Source organism: Ahaetulla prasina, chromosome 12 (genome assembly GCF_028640845.1).
Source record: "Ahaetulla prasina isolate Xishuangbanna chromosome 12, ASM2864084v1, whole genome shotgun sequence".
Lineage (NCBI taxonomy): Eukaryota > Metazoa > Chordata > Lepidosauria > Squamata > Colubridae > Ahaetulla > Ahaetulla prasina.
In genome coordinates, this window is record NC_080550.1 from 26,105,737 (window position 1) to 26,121,550 (window position 15,814).

At 48.3% G+C, this 15,814-nt stretch overlaps 1 protein-coding gene across 1 annotated transcript in view; it reads left to right on the forward strand.

Moving 5' to 3' along the window:
• ST3GAL2 (ST3 beta-galactoside alpha-2,3-sialyltransferase 2) overlaps positions 1 to 15,650 on the forward strand; it is a 30,548-nt gene extending 14,898 nt beyond the window's left edge. Inside the window, exons 2-7 of the mRNA XM_058155188.1 lie at positions 116 to 1,237; positions 4,266 to 4,459; positions 6,138 to 6,317; positions 7,563 to 7,608; positions 8,474 to 8,593; positions 9,431 to 15,650. Of these exons, the coding sequence (XP_058011171.1) occupies positions 908 to 1,237; positions 4,266 to 4,459; positions 6,138 to 6,317; positions 7,563 to 7,608; positions 8,474 to 8,593; positions 9,431 to 9,604 (1,044 nt within the window). The 5' untranslated portion in view covers positions 116 to 907 and the 3' untranslated portion in view covers positions 9,605 to 15,650. The remainder of the gene's footprint in view (positions 1 to 115; positions 1,238 to 4,265; positions 4,460 to 6,137; positions 6,318 to 7,562; positions 7,609 to 8,473; positions 8,594 to 9,430) is intronic.
• The last annotated feature ends 164 nt before the right edge of the window (positions 15,651 to 15,814 follow it).

Below are 15,814 nucleotides of genomic sequence, written 5' to 3' on the forward strand. Positions count from 1 at the left end.
GCAGTTGGCTATTGCTGCTCTTCTTGCAGCCTTTGGAGCACTGAGTTAGTGTTGACTTGACTTGTTACCTGTTTCCTTGTGCAACCTTTCTCTTTCTCTCTCTCCCCCTTCCCAGGTTCAGATTTTGGTTGAGGACTTGCAAGAAGTATATTGAAAAGTTGCGGCCACAGAGAGCAGCGCAAGGAAGTGCCACCCTGCAGCTCCATGTCTGGCAGATGCCACACGAGGGAAGATGCTGCTGCACTGACTGGGCATTACCTGTGCCACCCAGGGGTGGGCGCCGCGGGCCAAGGGTGCAGGGAGAGCCTGGCCCAGTCAGGAGACCTCACTCTGTGGCAGCGCTGCAGATGCGCTGCCCCCTCGTCAGCCCTGGGAAGCAGAGGGCTGCCTCGGAGGCGAGGCGCACCCATGGGGAGGGGCAGCAGCTCTCCACGCCCCAGCTGGGGGCCTCAAGGAGGCGGCTTCTTAAGCCCAAGGATGTCGGTGACGTGGCTCTGATAGCGGTTGCTCCCCCTCCCTCCGTGCGAGACCCAGTATCCTGAAGCTAGGAAGAAGAGGCCGAGGCCTCCAGTCCCCACCCCCCACCCCGGAGTCACAACAGTTTCCCAAAGAAAAGGGTCTTCTCCAGAAACAGATATTTTCAAAACAGGTTTTATAAGAACTCAAAACAGCAAGGAGGCCCTGTGAGTTTTCCTTCTGCAGTTCAAGGTCTGGTTCCCGAAGGCGGAGGATTTCGTATGCTTCAGTGCAGGAAGACCATCTCTGGTCTGGCCATCGCTTGCTGTGGGACCTTCATGACTCAGAAAGGGTAGTCCAGTCAAGTCCAACTCTTGGCCGGCCCTGCTCCTCCCTCCGCTTTTCCATTGGCTGCAGCTGAGCGGAGGGGGCCTTCTCCTTGGAGCCCGCCATGAAGTTTTCCTTGCGCTTCTGGTTCCTCTCTACAGCGTTCCTGCTTGTCTTCATCATGTCGCTGCTCTTCACCTATTCGCACCACAGCATGGCCTATCTGGACCTCAGTGGGCTGAACGGGCTCCACCGGGTGAAGCTGGTGCCCAGTTATGCCGGCATGCAGCGCTTGAGCAAGGAGGGCCTCTTGGTGAAGAGCTGTGCCTGCCACCGGTGTGCCATGGAGTCCGGCGACACCACCTGGTTCGACAGCCGCTTTGATGGCAACATCTCCCCGGTGTGGACCAAAGAGAATGTGGACTTGCCGCCGGACGTCCAGAGGTGGTGGATGGTGAGTCCCGCGGGCTCTTTGCCCAGACAGAAGCAGCTGCTCAGCTCCTGCAGGAAGGGCGAGTCCATGCCTCCTGCTTGAGTAAAATCACCTCAAGAACTTTGCTGGGCAGTTTTGCAAATAATCCCAAAATCCTTTGGACCTGCTCAGTGGCAAAAGCATGGCCAAACTCTTTTTCATTATTTAAGCTGTGTGATGCTCTCCTGTCTGTCCGTTCCCCTACACTCCACTCTCAGTCCTTGTGCGCATAACAGACCTCTGAGCATTCCTGCCTTCTGTTTTCTTAAGTGGACTTCCGAGTTGACAAGCCTTTCCCTTCCCTTGAGATTGTGGAGTTAATCTGTCTTGGCAGATTTTTTTCTTTTGTGGCCAAATCCTGAGAAAGCAGAAGAATTAATTCATGGGAAAAGGCAAGTGGGGGCTTAGAAGCAGAAAGCAGGGGGCTAATTTCCTCCAATGCTAATTTGGTGTCATATCTTTTATGATCAGCCAAATGTTGCATCAAAATGTGGTACCAGAGAATAAGTGATGGTGAACAGAGTCTGGGGGGAGGAATTTGCAGCCCTGCCCACGAGGCCACAAAGACAGGAGCTGGTTGGCTTTGGCTTTGCCTCAGGCTGATGCCTTCCTGGTTTTGGTTCCTGCCTCCTGGCTTCCTTTTGAAAGCCACTTTGGTGCAGTGAGTAATGGTGCTGGGCCAGGAATAAAGAAACCCGAGTTCTAGTCCTCCCGTAAGCCTGAAGCCAGCTGCAGGAGTGCAGGGCGGTCACTCGCTCTTGGCCTTAGACAGCGTCCTGAAATGTGTTCTGCAGCTGCTCTCTTGGGGTCAAGATGGACGTGGAGGACCAGAATGCCACTGCGGCCACCACGTCCATCTTTCCGCAGGCTTTTTGTCTTGAGCTGCTGGGGACCTCAGGCTACACCAGGGCTTGACTCTGACCCTTGTGTGATCATGTCACCCAGTTAAAACTACCTGACAGCAGGAATTCTATAGACTCACCTGGAGCAGCCGTTTTTAAACATTGCTGAAATCTGAGGAAAAATATTTCTTGTAAGTCATGTATTAATAACACAGCATGTTCTGCCTTCAAATACTCTTTTACAGCAGATTAACAACTAACTAGAAAAGTGCCATTAAAAACACAGGCAAAAGACATTTCGGGACCCCACAAGCTGTGAATTGCAATCCAAGTACCTGGGCATCTAGTCAAACTCAACTAGAAGGGCATAGTTGCAGTTGTAATGGTTAGATCAATTCAGTCGACTACATGACCACTTTGTCAGATTTAGCTTTGACAGATAATGAGCTTCATCAACATCTGGATCAACCCTGTGACTTTGGGATGCAAGCTTAGTATTTGATGACTTTAAATAAGTCCCTACTTCTGGCCCCACAGGCGTTGCCTTCTAAAATAACAAGGGAACTAACTTCCTGATGGTCTGGTCTGGCTTCTTATTTTTGAGGAATTCTGGAAAATTGGTGAAATGCCAGGCAGAAGGAAGGCAGGTATCTAATGCCTTCAAAAAGATTGTGTGTGTGTCATCGTGTTTATGGTAGCTCCCCCCATGTGAGCGCAAGAGGCAGGTTGGAGGAGAAAAGCCGGAGCCCCAGCCTCTTGCAGTGGCTGCAAATGCAGCCTTCATTTTTAGGCTGGAAAACAGCAAATGACCAGAACTTCACAATGGGACTAGAAAGGAAGGAGTCCTCTTGTGGTGTTCTGGAATGACCTTTTGTTGTGAGAGTCCTAAACTTTGCTGTGTTTGCTGTCCAAGTTGTGGCATTTTTAGGCTAAGCCTGCCTCATTGCAAAGGTCCCCTTTCTCACTTATCTTACTCCACCCAGCCCTTTGCAGGCTGCCTCTTAACATGGCAGCCCAGGTGCAGAACTCTGGTGGGGCTCAGGGGAGAGGCTCTTCCTCAAAGCTGCTGTCTCTGGGGCTTCAGTACAGGCAAAGGGGGAAAAGGATCCATTGGAGTTTGGGGTGCTGGTTGGGTGAAACTTGGCTCTCCTGTTTCTCTGCCAGAAGAGGGCAGTCCTTGTCTTTGTCCACCTGTCCTGCTCCTCCTCCTAGGTGCCCTTAGATGCCCACCTGGTCCTGAATCTGGTGCCAACCAGATTGAGAATTTCCTAGGACAGCTGACGCACCCCAGCTTTGGGGAGAGACACTAGAGGGGTGCTGCTTTTCTTGATCCGAAAAGTTTCTTGATGTATTGCAGTCCATGTTCATCTAGTGTTCATGGGGCTGAGCTGAGAGCACTTCAGAGCAAGCCCATGCCTGTTATAGCTAAATTCAGTAACAGTAATGCAACAAAAACCAACAGTGGCTATCAGGCAAACATGAAAACTGAAAAAGAGGCTGGGTCTTTCAAAGATCTTCGAGACTCAGTGTTACCTCAGATGGGAGGTGGGCAGCATTGCCTCCAAATGCCAGGTGTGTCAGTGGATGGAAAACAGGAGGTCTCTGGCTGCTCCTTGTGAACTGCCCCAGAAGCAGCATCTGGTTAGCTCTTGCAAAAAGAAAGCCCTGGACCAGGTGGGCCTAGTCCCAGTTCAGTTCCTCAAATTGCTGAATTGCCTTAAATGGAGACTTTCTTTAAAATAAGGTGCCCCGAGGTGAGTGGTTTGTCTACTAATACAGAGATTAGATTTAATGCACTGTTTTGCATGTAATGAAGATACAGCAGGTGCTTAAAAGAAAGCCCTGGACCAGGTGGGCCTAGTCCCAGTTCAGTTCCTCAAATTGCTCTTCAACAAGCAAGGGGGACTTTGAAGAGGATCTCTTACAGAGGAGACTCTGAAGGATTTTGATGAGCATTTAATGGCTGCAGACCATTTCGTTGCGACTGAGATGGAGATGTGCCCCAAAGACGAGTCTCTTCTGTGTTTTATAAGGTCCCTTGGTTTATACTTGGTTTAGTCAACAGCAGCATCAGTGCTCACGACCCAAATTCAGTTGTCCTGTCCTCTCTCTCAACACCCACTCCCCAAGACCTTTTCAATTGTTGCAAATGGTTCCACTTTTTCTAGATGTTGCAGCCCCAGTTCAAGTCCCACAACCTTCATGAAGTGTTGGGCAAGCTCTTCCAGATTGTTCCAGGAGAGGATCCATACAGGTGCCGGGAGTCCCTGTCCTGCCGGCGCTGTGCTGTCGTGGGCAACTCAGGGAACTTGCGAGGCTCCGGCTATGGCCAAGATATCAATGGGCACGACTTCATCATGAGGTGAGGAGCAAAGTGGGGGAGGATCTGGGATCTGTGGTGTGGGGTTGCAAGCGAGCAATTTGTGCAAGTGATTTATTTATCATGGTTTTCATTATGCTCTGTTGCCACCAGAATAATCTTAAAAGTGGATGTATCTATAAATATACTGATCCAAACAAAACAGGCACAGAATTGGGTCTTCAGAAAGTTTTCAGAGTGTTGCATCCTAAGCCAAGCAGGCTGGTAAAATGTTTGTGTCCTTCAATCAGATGGGACCAACTCTTTTACCAGATTTTGTTCTCCAAATAGGTCACTGTGAATGTGTATGATAGCTGCTCCTATATAGTTCTGGCTGAAGACGGCAGAATTGTGAACCAAGTTGATCAATACAATTCGTTACCTACATCTGTGTAACAGCACCTGCAAACTTCAACAGTAGGCCAGGAATCTAATGCAGGGTTGTGGTATTCACCAGCATGCATTCATACACGAGATTCAGGGAGGGAACTAGCACCGAGTAAACCATCTGCCTTTCCTAGAAAGGAGACAACAAGCTGAGCAAGAGCCATAAGGGAAAATCATAAAATAGACCTTTTCTGAAGACCAAACTTTCCTTGATCACACCACCCCGGCGGTGTCCTCTCCTGCCTTGGACTATGGCCAACCGTTGGAAGAACAGATGAAGGCATCTCCTGTGCCTCACACACCTTTGCTTTCTTTCCTAGCTCTTTGGAGCCTTTAGATGATCTTCTCAGCCCCTTTTGGTGGTGTAATTTGTTTCAAATTACAATTTGATTCAGTTTATCAACAGCCACATTTCCAAATAAAGAACTTTGTAATTGTTTCTCTTAAATTTTAGTCAATTTATCCCATTTTCCAGCCACCAGGATGAATTCTATTTCTGTTTTCTAATGAATTAAGTGTCTCATCCAGTTTTATATCATTTCCATTATTCCTTGTCTGGCCTTCAGATGCCTTGGTAAATAGCTTGACCCCCTTCCTCCTCTCTGGGGCAGCCCCTCAAATATTGGAAGACTGCTATCCTGTCTCCCCTGATCCTTCTCACTAAACTAGCCATGCCCAATTCTACCAACCGTTGGATATATTTTAGTCTCCAGTCCCCTAATCATCCTGGTTGCTCTTCTCTGCGCTTTTTCTAGTGCCTCAACTTTTTTTATATAGGGTGGTGACCAAAACTGGATGCAGTATTCTAGGTGTGTGGTCTTACTAGGGCTTTATAGAGTGGTATTAATACCTCACTTGATCTTGATTGTATCCCTCTGTTAATGCAATTTAGGATTGCGTTGGCTTTTTTGACTTTCTTGTGGTTTTTTTCTGCAAAAGTGTTTTGCCTCTCATCCAAGAAGCTTTTTGGCTTCACTGAAGAAGTACTTGTGGATGAGAGGCCAAACATTTTCAAAGAGGAAAAAACCAACGAAGTCCAATTGCCTTTTGAAAAAGCACCTTTGGGATATACTTAACTAAATTTTAAAGCCAAACCTCTTAAAGTGTGGGAAGGTGAAAAATTCCAGCCCTGATCCGTTTAGTGACGTATTATGTCATTGCTGTGCATGGTCTTGGGGACAAAAAAGAGCCCTAACCCTCTGCAGAAGAAGTGGGCAACCTCGTGGGGGAGGGAGAGGTCTTCTTCTTCCTTTAAGAACCAAGGCGTGAAGAAACATCCTTTTCCCTCCTACAGAATGAACCAGGCACCTACAGTGGGCTTTGAGGCAGATGTTGGGAGCAGGACAACCCACCATTTCATGTATCCCGAGAGTGCCAAGAACTTGCCTGCCAATGTCAGCTTTGTCCTGGTGCCCTTCAAAGCCTTGGACCTGCTGTGGATCGCCAGCGCCCTCTCAACAGGCCAGATCCGATTGTACGTATCTCTGAGGGAAGTTGATTTGAGGAAGAGTGGGGAGCTGGATATTTAGGGGAAGGGTCTACCCCTCTCCTTTTCATCCCTTCCCAAAGGGGAGCTGATTTACGGTAGCTGCCATGATGCTGCCTTGGCTGGCAGTTATTCCACCAGGGGTACTGTGGCCAAAGTGACTTCAGCTACCCTGTGCGTGTACCCCATTGCTCCCCAAGTCGCCTCTGGCTTGGAATATTGCTTTCTACGTAGTGCTGCCCTTGAAGATGACTCGGAAGCTGCTCCTGGCCCAGAATGTCCAGCACAAGCAGCAAACACACCCGGATCATTGCCCTGCCATGTACTGCAGGCTTCCAGGGGGCAATTCATGGTACTAATGGTCACCCAGGAAGTCCTGCCCGGCACAGGAGCAGCGTATTGGAGAGAGTTCTCCATCTCCAGTTCTCTGCCATCCTGCAAGACCCGATTGGCATGCTCTGTCTCTCTTATGGGACCCTAAAGTCGTGCCTTCTCTGTCAGCGTGTGCCCCATTGAGCAGCATCCACTTCAGGATTCCAATGGTACCAACACAGATGCCCTTTAAGAAGGACCCAAAGACCTGTTTTTCTCCCAGGTCCAGATATTATATGAGTGATTAGAGATCTGGTTTGTCCTGACATGGTGCCTTTAGTTATTTTATATTGCAAAGTCCCCGATAAACTGCCCAGAGCTGCTTGGCAAACAAGCAGCCGTACTAATAGTAGAAGTAATGCAGACCCTGCCCAGGAAGGGCTGAAGAGCAAGAGAGCCCCCTCTTTATTTAACTCCTCTTCTTGTGCCTTGGACTAAGGACACCCAGAGTTTTCTCTCCTTCACGTAGGGGATCCTCTATTGAAGAGAGCCTGGCTAGCTCAGGTAAGCTCCGGTTCCCTCTGGTCCTTCCACCTGGCCTGCTGCTTTGGGGCTCACCTTATTTGTTTATAAAATGTCTAGGCGCCCATCTTATCTCAGAGTTAACCCTTAGAATTCCCTTTGAGCAAAATTCTCCTTGGCCCTGTGCCCTGAGGTGCTGTGCTGGGGCGGAAGCAACTGATCCTGGCTAGGGAAGGCATCTGCCATCTTTGCCTGTTTCACTTCTGAAGCGGCCCCGTCTCTCCCTGCTACCTCTGGCAGCTGCTTCCCCCAGGCCCTTCCCTCCTGGAAGGGAGCAAGAGGAGCACAGGTAGCCACATTTTCTGATGCCTTGCTTTTTCTCTCCCGTGCCTCTTGTAGCACTTACGCACCAGTGAAGCCGTTCCTCCGGGTAGACAAAGAGAGGGTAAGTTAGATACAGGTTATTTACTGATTTCATTCAATATTTATATATTCCCTATGATGGGCTGCATCCCCAGGGTTTACTCAAAATTAAGGAAATGAAGGAAAACACGATATGAGAAAACACACAAAATAAGGATAGAGCGTCAACCCCCTCTGAGCTTCCCAGGGCCCACCTGAAGAAAGCTTGCCCAAGCTGCCCCTTGGTTTGTTCTGCGTCCCTTCAGCAGAGAGAAGTGGGGACGGATAAACCACACAGGCGATTTTTGACCATCATCCTTTAATTTATATCCCTACGTTTAGCAGAGGGTTGAGCTGGGTGGCCCCTGGAAATGTTTGATTTTACTTGTTTTAAAGTATTAGGTGGTTGCAGAAAGTCTGGCCCAGGGCTGGGTGCCCTTGCTGCCACCCCCTCTTCCGTGCCCTAGCCCTGCCTGAATGGGTTGGGTCAGAGATCCAAGGCGTTCTGATATTTTTGAGGGTTTGGGGAGGATCAGAGGGCGGAAAAACCTCCTAAGCCTTGATTTTACGCTGTGAAGCTTCACACGACGGGCCTCTGCCCCACCTGTTTTGGGGAACTCCACTTGACCTCCCAGATCAGGTATGGTCCTTGAGTCTCACTTATTGTACATCCTGCTTTAATTGCTGGGATTATTTTTGCAATTTATGTGTTGGTTTAGTAATGTTATTTTTATCTTGTGCGTAAACCTTTTCTTTAAGGCAGTATATGGACTAGTAGATGCCATCAAACCTGAAAACGGACTTAGTCGCACCCTGTGAATCTCTGCTGGGGCTTCACCCAGAGAACTGAAGTTGAGCTGGCTGAGCAAAAAGCTTTCTTGACTATTCCTTTGGTTTCTTGCCTTTAGGTTCAGATCTACAATCCAGCATTCTTCAAATATATCCATGACCGGTGGACAGAGCATCATGGCCGCTATCCCTCCACAGGCATGCTGGTGCTGTTTTTCGCCCTGCATGTTTGCGATGAGGTCAGTTTTGATAGGCCAAGCAAGTTGTCCCAGTGGGAGTAATAGCAGCACTCCTGCTGATTAAATGATGCATGCACTTTTGAACTTTTTTGAACTTTGAAAACAGAGTTTTAGTTATATTTTTTCCTCAGATATGGGATGTGCAGGAAGGGAGCTGAGTTGTAACCTGTTCTTCTCAGAAATGGGAGGCAGAGTAGAAGCGTAAGCTCTCTCCTGAACACCCAACTGACATTGTCTCAGGCTTTGGGCTTGGTGACCTATCAGTGAAGGGTGTGGATGAAGGGGCAGGAAAGGTGGGATAATGAACCAGGATGGCTCACTAAAGCCATGGGAGTCAGGAGAGTTACTAGAGATGCTCAAGCAGAGGCCAGGCAGCCATTGGTCAAGGAGGTGACCTTGACCCAGATCATCTCTGAGGTCCCTTCAGATGCCATGAAGCTTGAACTCAGAGTTGTCCTTCTTGTGTCCGTATGTGTTGGCCTGGTGAGTGGATGCCACTCAGAACCTGTTTCGGAAGAAGGCTGAGAACTGGGAGTGCTGGTCAAATAGTTAAGAGGGAGTCAGAAATGGGGCTGACCTTTGGGTGGCAGCAGTAGAGGAAACAGTTTTCCTTCAGATTCTTGCTTTAGTTGATGTCAGACATTTTTTCTTGTTCTGGGTGGGGTGGAGGAGATTAGAAATCAACGTTTAACATAGGAAAGCCAACAAGGGAAAGAATGTCAGTCATTTTTTAATCCCATCAATTTGGGGCCCATTTCAGTAGAAAATGCAGGCTGGTGTCTAGGTTGTCTGGAGTTCCCCCAGTGAGTGGGTCTTCTTTCCCTCTCCCGGTGACAGGTCAACGTCTTTGGCTTCGGGGCAGATGGCCACGGCAACTGGCACCACTACTGGGAGAACAACCGCTATGCTGGAGAGTTCCGGAAAACCGGAGTGCACGATGCAGACTTTGAGGCCCACATTGTGGACATCCTGGAGAAAACTAACAAGATCAGTGTTTATCGTGGCCACTGAGGTTTCCAGCTGCTGCCGGGCAGCCTGACTGTCGGTGGCTGCGTGAGGAGGGACGGTTCTCCTGCACCTGATGCACCATTTGGAAAAGGAAATGAGGAGCACAGGGAGGGGAGGACGCCAAAGCCGAGGAGGTTCCAGTGAAGCAGATTCAGGCAGAGAGCAGCTCGAGTCCTCCTCCTTCCTTAGAACAAACCAATGAGATGCAGGAGCCTCTGCAGCAGCCGAGCAATGGAGGGAAAGAGGAGCCGTGGGGGCTGTCCAGGCTCCTCCTCCTCCTCCTCCTCTTGCTTCTGCCCAAGTCTGGCTCTATGGCTGAGACCCCCTTTTGCCTCCACCAAGCCCCACGATGGGCACATTGAGACTCTTTTTTAAAACTTAAGATTTTCTTCAGTAAATGAGAGGAGCTTCCTGCCTTTGCCCCAGGAAGTTGTTTTTCTTCTTTTTTTCTGTCCAATTAGGTGCCAGGCTGGATTGCATTTTTGTCCCAGACACGTAAACTCATGGAGTAACCTTGGAGGAGAAGCCAGGAAGAGCCTGGAGATTGTGAACATTGACCTCTAGCTCAGGGCGTGGTGTGCTTGCAACGAGGGCAGATGCTCTTGTTCCCGAAACATCCAAGAGGTCCTGCTGAAGCACTCAGATTCTGTAGGCTGTGACTCAGACTCTTCATTTCTGTCCTGCCCTCCAATACGGCAAGATCTCATCCCTTTGCCCGTAGGTTCCTGGCCACCCAGACCTCCTTCCTCCCTCTCTCCGCTCAACCTATTTTCAGTCATGTGTTCTGCTCATGGCAGGAATGCAAGGAAGGGCTGCCCTTCACGTCTTTAGGGGGAGAGGGCTCCGCCTCTGGGTTGCAACCTTTCTCCAGGGGAAGGAGGGGTGGTTGACAAATGGGTCACATGGAGTCAGAATCCTGATGCCTTCCAGGATGTAATCCACAAGCGATTAACATTTTCTAGGCCACTTTCTGCAAAAGGAGCCGTCGGAGCTAGCAGTTTTAGGCCTGCATTTACCTTGCTAGCGGGGGGTGGGGGTGGGCGCTTCAGGATGCTGTATTCCTGCCTGCTCTCCTTCAAGCAAGAGAGCAAGAGAAGTGGCTCCTGAGTCAGCCCGGCTGCCTTCTCTTGCTCTGGGTGCAGGCAGCTTTCCAGCTGCTTTGGCGATTAAGGTCTTGAAGACAAATGGTAAAAGCAAGTTGCCCATAAGCGGTTTTCTTCAAAAGGACAATCCCAGCAAATGGTATTAAATCAGTGTTTTCTTTCTTGAAATAATCGAATTCTACAGCATGACGGAGCTGTGGCAATGGTGGCTTTTTGTTACAAGCATAACTAACAATATTTCCCCAAGGTGTTTTTGGAGCACTAAAACATATGAAATGGCAGCAATCAGGGATCTATAAACCAGTCCTGGCCTTGGCGGGTCAATAGCTTCTGGCTGACACCAGGGCAGCTTTCTATGGTCATATCGAAGTGGAGGGTACCCTCCCCAATGGTGCTGGGTCGCCCTTGTGCTTCTGGGACAGCATCAGATCTGACTGTCACCCCTCCCCTCCACACCTACTGCAACTGGATTGCAGTTTCCCTTTGGTGTGCCTTGCGATGCCCCTCAGAACTCTCTAGCCTGATGCTTTGAGCTGCAGATACCTGCAGCCAAGGAGCTCGTGGGTCCAAGAGTGCCCAGGATCCCTGGACCTTCTCTCAATCTTTGTTTCTCCACAAAAGAGGTTGGGGAAAGGTCAGCTGATTGCGGGACCAGCAGATAATCACCAGTGTCATCAGGACTGACCTGGAGTGATGGCCTACAAGAGTTGCTTTGCTTTGATTCTACAAACAAGAATTGTGTGACCTTCAGCTCTTTCCCACTTGATCCCTGTAACTGAGGTACCAGCTGGAAGCATGGGCATGGGGCTCCCTGGGCTTTGGGGCCCCAGGGCTGGGAGCTGCAGCCTTCTGCTGACTTCTTCCCACATCAATTGCAATTGCAATGCCTCCAGTTCACTAGGGTACTTTTCTAGGGGGTTTCCTTAGTGAACCGTTGATAGCCCTTCACACATCTTTATCCCACTGCCCCTGGATGGCATGGCATGGGCTGATGAGACACTGGCTAATCCCAGGAGCTTTTGCAGCTGGCAGAATGGCTGCCATGATTTCTTGGACTGGGCCCGCACCCGTTGTCAGAGTGAGGGGGAGACGCTCTGAAGTAGGGAGATGATCTAGTCCCTGATAGTCCCGCCTGGGCTTCTTCCTGTCCCAGGACAGTCCTGGCCAAATCAGTTGGTGCTTCAGCTCCAGAGGTTGGGAGCGGTCATTGCCCAATTTTTGCAAATCTTACAGGCTCTGGAAGTCCTACAGCCAAAGGGTTTGTTTTCCTTCCTACCTAGGAAGCTGCCTACGCTTCAAACCAGTGATGCCGCCCTTCGTTTTGTTGTTTTTTAATTTCACAGGCTACAGTTTGGAAGAACTGGATTTGTTTTGTGTTCTGCTACACAAAATAAAAGCTGTACCTTTTCCTTCTGGGGGCTCCTGGTATTTATGCTGCACATGTCTTGGACCCTTTTACAGGTGCAGGAGATGCTCAGGAGAAAGCGGAGGCTCCAGCCAAACTGCTGCCACTGACTCAAATTCACTGGCTCCAAGCACAGATCCCAGTCTAACCAGTGCAAAGTAAGACGGAACAACTCCCGTCCATAACCTCGACGTTATTTCTGTTAACGCATCCCAAGATGGAGAGGAGTGGCTGGCTGGCTGACGAGCTAACCCACATGTACGCCGGGTTGCTTCTCTTATGCGCTCCAACGCCATGAGTCCCCATGCCCGCTGGGATTCACCACATGGGTGGCGCACCTGGACAAGACCTCCTCCAGAACCTTCCAAAGCTTACAGCCTCGCTGACAGGAAGCTTCCTGGCCATACCTGTCTTGTTGGTAGCCTCTCCGGCTCAAAACATCTAGTCTAAACTTGCTCCATCAGACGTGGGAAAAGGAGATTTGGGACAATTGCCTTGTTTCCTCCTCCAGACTGTTCCCATATTCATAGGTAGTTCAAAGACATCTTCCCCTTTGGCTCCTCACAGAGATCAGTCGGTCACATTCTCTTTCCAAAGGGCACCTCCAGTTCCAATCTATTGTAGGTCTGCTTTTCTGTGGTGAATGGCTGATTGACTTGCTATTAAGATTTTCACCATCCCCAGTCAGCAGAGCCACAAGCCTTGAATACAGGAGGGCGGAGCATTCCGAGACTGGCCGCCTGCTCCATGTCCTTGTTGAAGTTTGTCATGTAATCCAGCTGTGGATCAAGCAGGAGATGGACACCTTTTGTAGGCCTCACTTTCCCTTCTTCCTCTCCCCTCCCTTCAGGGCAGTTCTTCAACTCTGATCTCACATCTGTTCCAGCCGAGCACGGTCTCTCCCAAAGACCACCATCTTTCCCTTAGATCATGGGTGTCATGCCGTCACGTGACGCTTTTCCCCTTCGTGGAGCTGGGGTGGGCATGGCTTGCGTGTGACGCATCTGGCCAGTGGGCCGCCAAGTTTGACACCCCCGCCTTAGATGTCCTGCATCTGCTGAGCCTCGGATTTTGTCCACTGCACTTGAAACATGGCACCCACCATGTTCGTTCCATAGTGGATGAGCGGTGATCTCCCTTAACCTGACAATAATGCTTTTTTTAAAAAAAACTTTTTAGTAAATTGTAATAAAGCACGTGCATGCATACACACACAGACAAACACAAAAAGCAGCACAAAACCCAGGATCCACATTAACATTCCTATAATTGTATAGCAGAAGGCACCCACAATTCCCCTGCTTGATATAAACTACTAAGTCAAAAGGGCTGAGCTTTAACCAGCCCTGAATGAGCAAGAGAAGATGGGGTTGCTGCTGTGGGAGCACTGATGATATTTGGAAAGCATCTGCCAGAGTCCTGTTTTTATTTTCAGTATTAGCTTACACTGAGTATTTGACCAATTTTTGGAGCATGGATTGAAGTTGCAGTTGGGCCAAATGAATAGTTTACAACTTGATCCACCAAAACAGAGAGATTGAAAAAAAAATTCAGTCTGGCTAAAACTATTCCAGTGCATAAAAGAGAAGAAATTACAACCTTTTCTTTTAGGGTTTAAAAATAACTTGGAGGATCAGAGATCCTTGATAGGTGAAGAAAAATGGCAAATCCAATCAAAACATCTGACTATGCAACCAACATAGCAATTCGTCATGCATTTACATTCCTGTAGCGATATTGATGGATGCCCTGCAGAAATGGAGGCAGAGGTTTACTGCAGGTCAAATAAACTGTCGAAGATGAAAGGCAGGCATTGGCTGATTTCATAAAAGACAGCCAAGGATAATAGGCATTCAAGTTTAAACTTGGAACTTGAGGAATGTGCAGGAAACAAAACCTGAACATTGAAATAAGGTAATAAAAACATGAACAGAATGCTGGCAAGGAAAAGCCATTACAGTACATGGTCAATTTCTACAAATGGTGAAGGAGAAAATGGATGCAACCTGGCAACGATTTAAAAGTGGAACATTAAAAAAAGGAATCTGAAAACTTGATTTTGGCTGCTCAAGAGTAAGCCATTTGAACTAATGCAATCAAAGCCAGAATTGAAAAAAAATGTCATTTCAAAGTGCAAATTGTAGAGAGGCAGAAGAAACAAGTAGATCATATATTAAACCTGTGTAAGAAGATTGCACAGATAGAAAAGTGGAAACATAAAAATTGGAAAGTCAAAAGCGAGGTTAAAATATTGTGCAATTTCTGAATACAGGCTGATAAAAGTCTTGACTCAACACACCAGACAACTGTGCTTGAAAAGAAGACTGTGGATAATGGACATGGCTATATCAGGATAGGAGAATAGGAGAAAAATAATTGGAGAAGATTAGGAAGTATCAAGATCTGAAAATCCAAATTGAAAGATTACGGCATAAACCGGCCATGGTGGTCTCAACAACCCTTGGTGGCAAAGTGGTTAGAATGCAGTATTGCAAGTTAACTGACTCAGCCTTCCATCCTTCCAAGTTCAGTAAAATGAGAGCCCAGATTGTTGGGGGCAACGTGCTGACTTTGTAAACTGCTTAGAGAGGGCTGGAAAGCACTGTGAAGTAGTGTATAAGTCTAAGTGCTATCGCTATCGCTCTTCCTTTTCCCCCTTCCTTCTTTCCCTCCATCCATGCGTGCATCCATATTATGCAGTGCTTAGAATGCAGTATTGCAGGCTAACCTGCTGCTCACTCCAGGAGTTTCTGAGCAGCTGAAGGTCGACTCAGCCTTCCATCCTTCTGAGATGGGTAAACTGAAGACCCAGATTGTTGGGGGCAATATGCAGACTCTGTAAACTGCTTAGAAAGGGCTGTAAAGCACTCTTGAGTCTAAGTTCTATTCTATTTGCACACTGGGTGCCCTACCAAAGTCTTGCAGCTGCCACTTGCAAAGGCCACATGCCTGTGCTACACCAAGACCTCATTTGGTTTTGGGGAAGAACTTGATGTGTATGATGTGCCTTCACATTATGATGAACAGATAATAACAATTTAAGTGAGATGGATGGCAAACAAATTTAATAAACAAACAAACTAACAAGTGCCAATGTGCAGGCTTCCCATTCCATGATCTAGGCGTGTTACCTAGAATTTTAATGTTCATTATTAGTTTTTTAAAGGGTGACATTATCACTTTTAACATGGCAACTCTGGCCACATTTTTAGCTTTAGAAAACATGGGGTTGTTTTTTTTTTCTTCTTGGCCAAGGCCATTTCTTTTGGTATGCAGGAACTTGCCATTTCAGCACTAAACAAGAGAGAGTGTATTCTGAAAGTCCCTGAATGCACTTATACTTTTTAAGAAAGATACAAACCCTTTTGGGAAGAGTAGTGCAACCCCTAAACTTGCCAACTTCTGCAATATTATCTAGAATCCATATTTTGTATTGTTTAATTCGAACGTGTGATCAATGCCTCTTACGGTTTCATCAGCTACACGCATCAAATCTATCATTTATTTCTGTACCCTATAAAAAAAAAAACCCTCGACCTCCGCCCTGAATAAGTGCTTTTTTGCTGCGGCGATTCCTGTTTTCGGGCGGGCGAAGATGAAGCCCCTCGGCCAAGGTCCCCTCGGCTCCCGACTGGGGGCTGGACGGCCTCCCCCTCCCCATGGAGGCACCCGGGGAAGTGGCGGGAGGGGGGGGGCCTCGGAGAT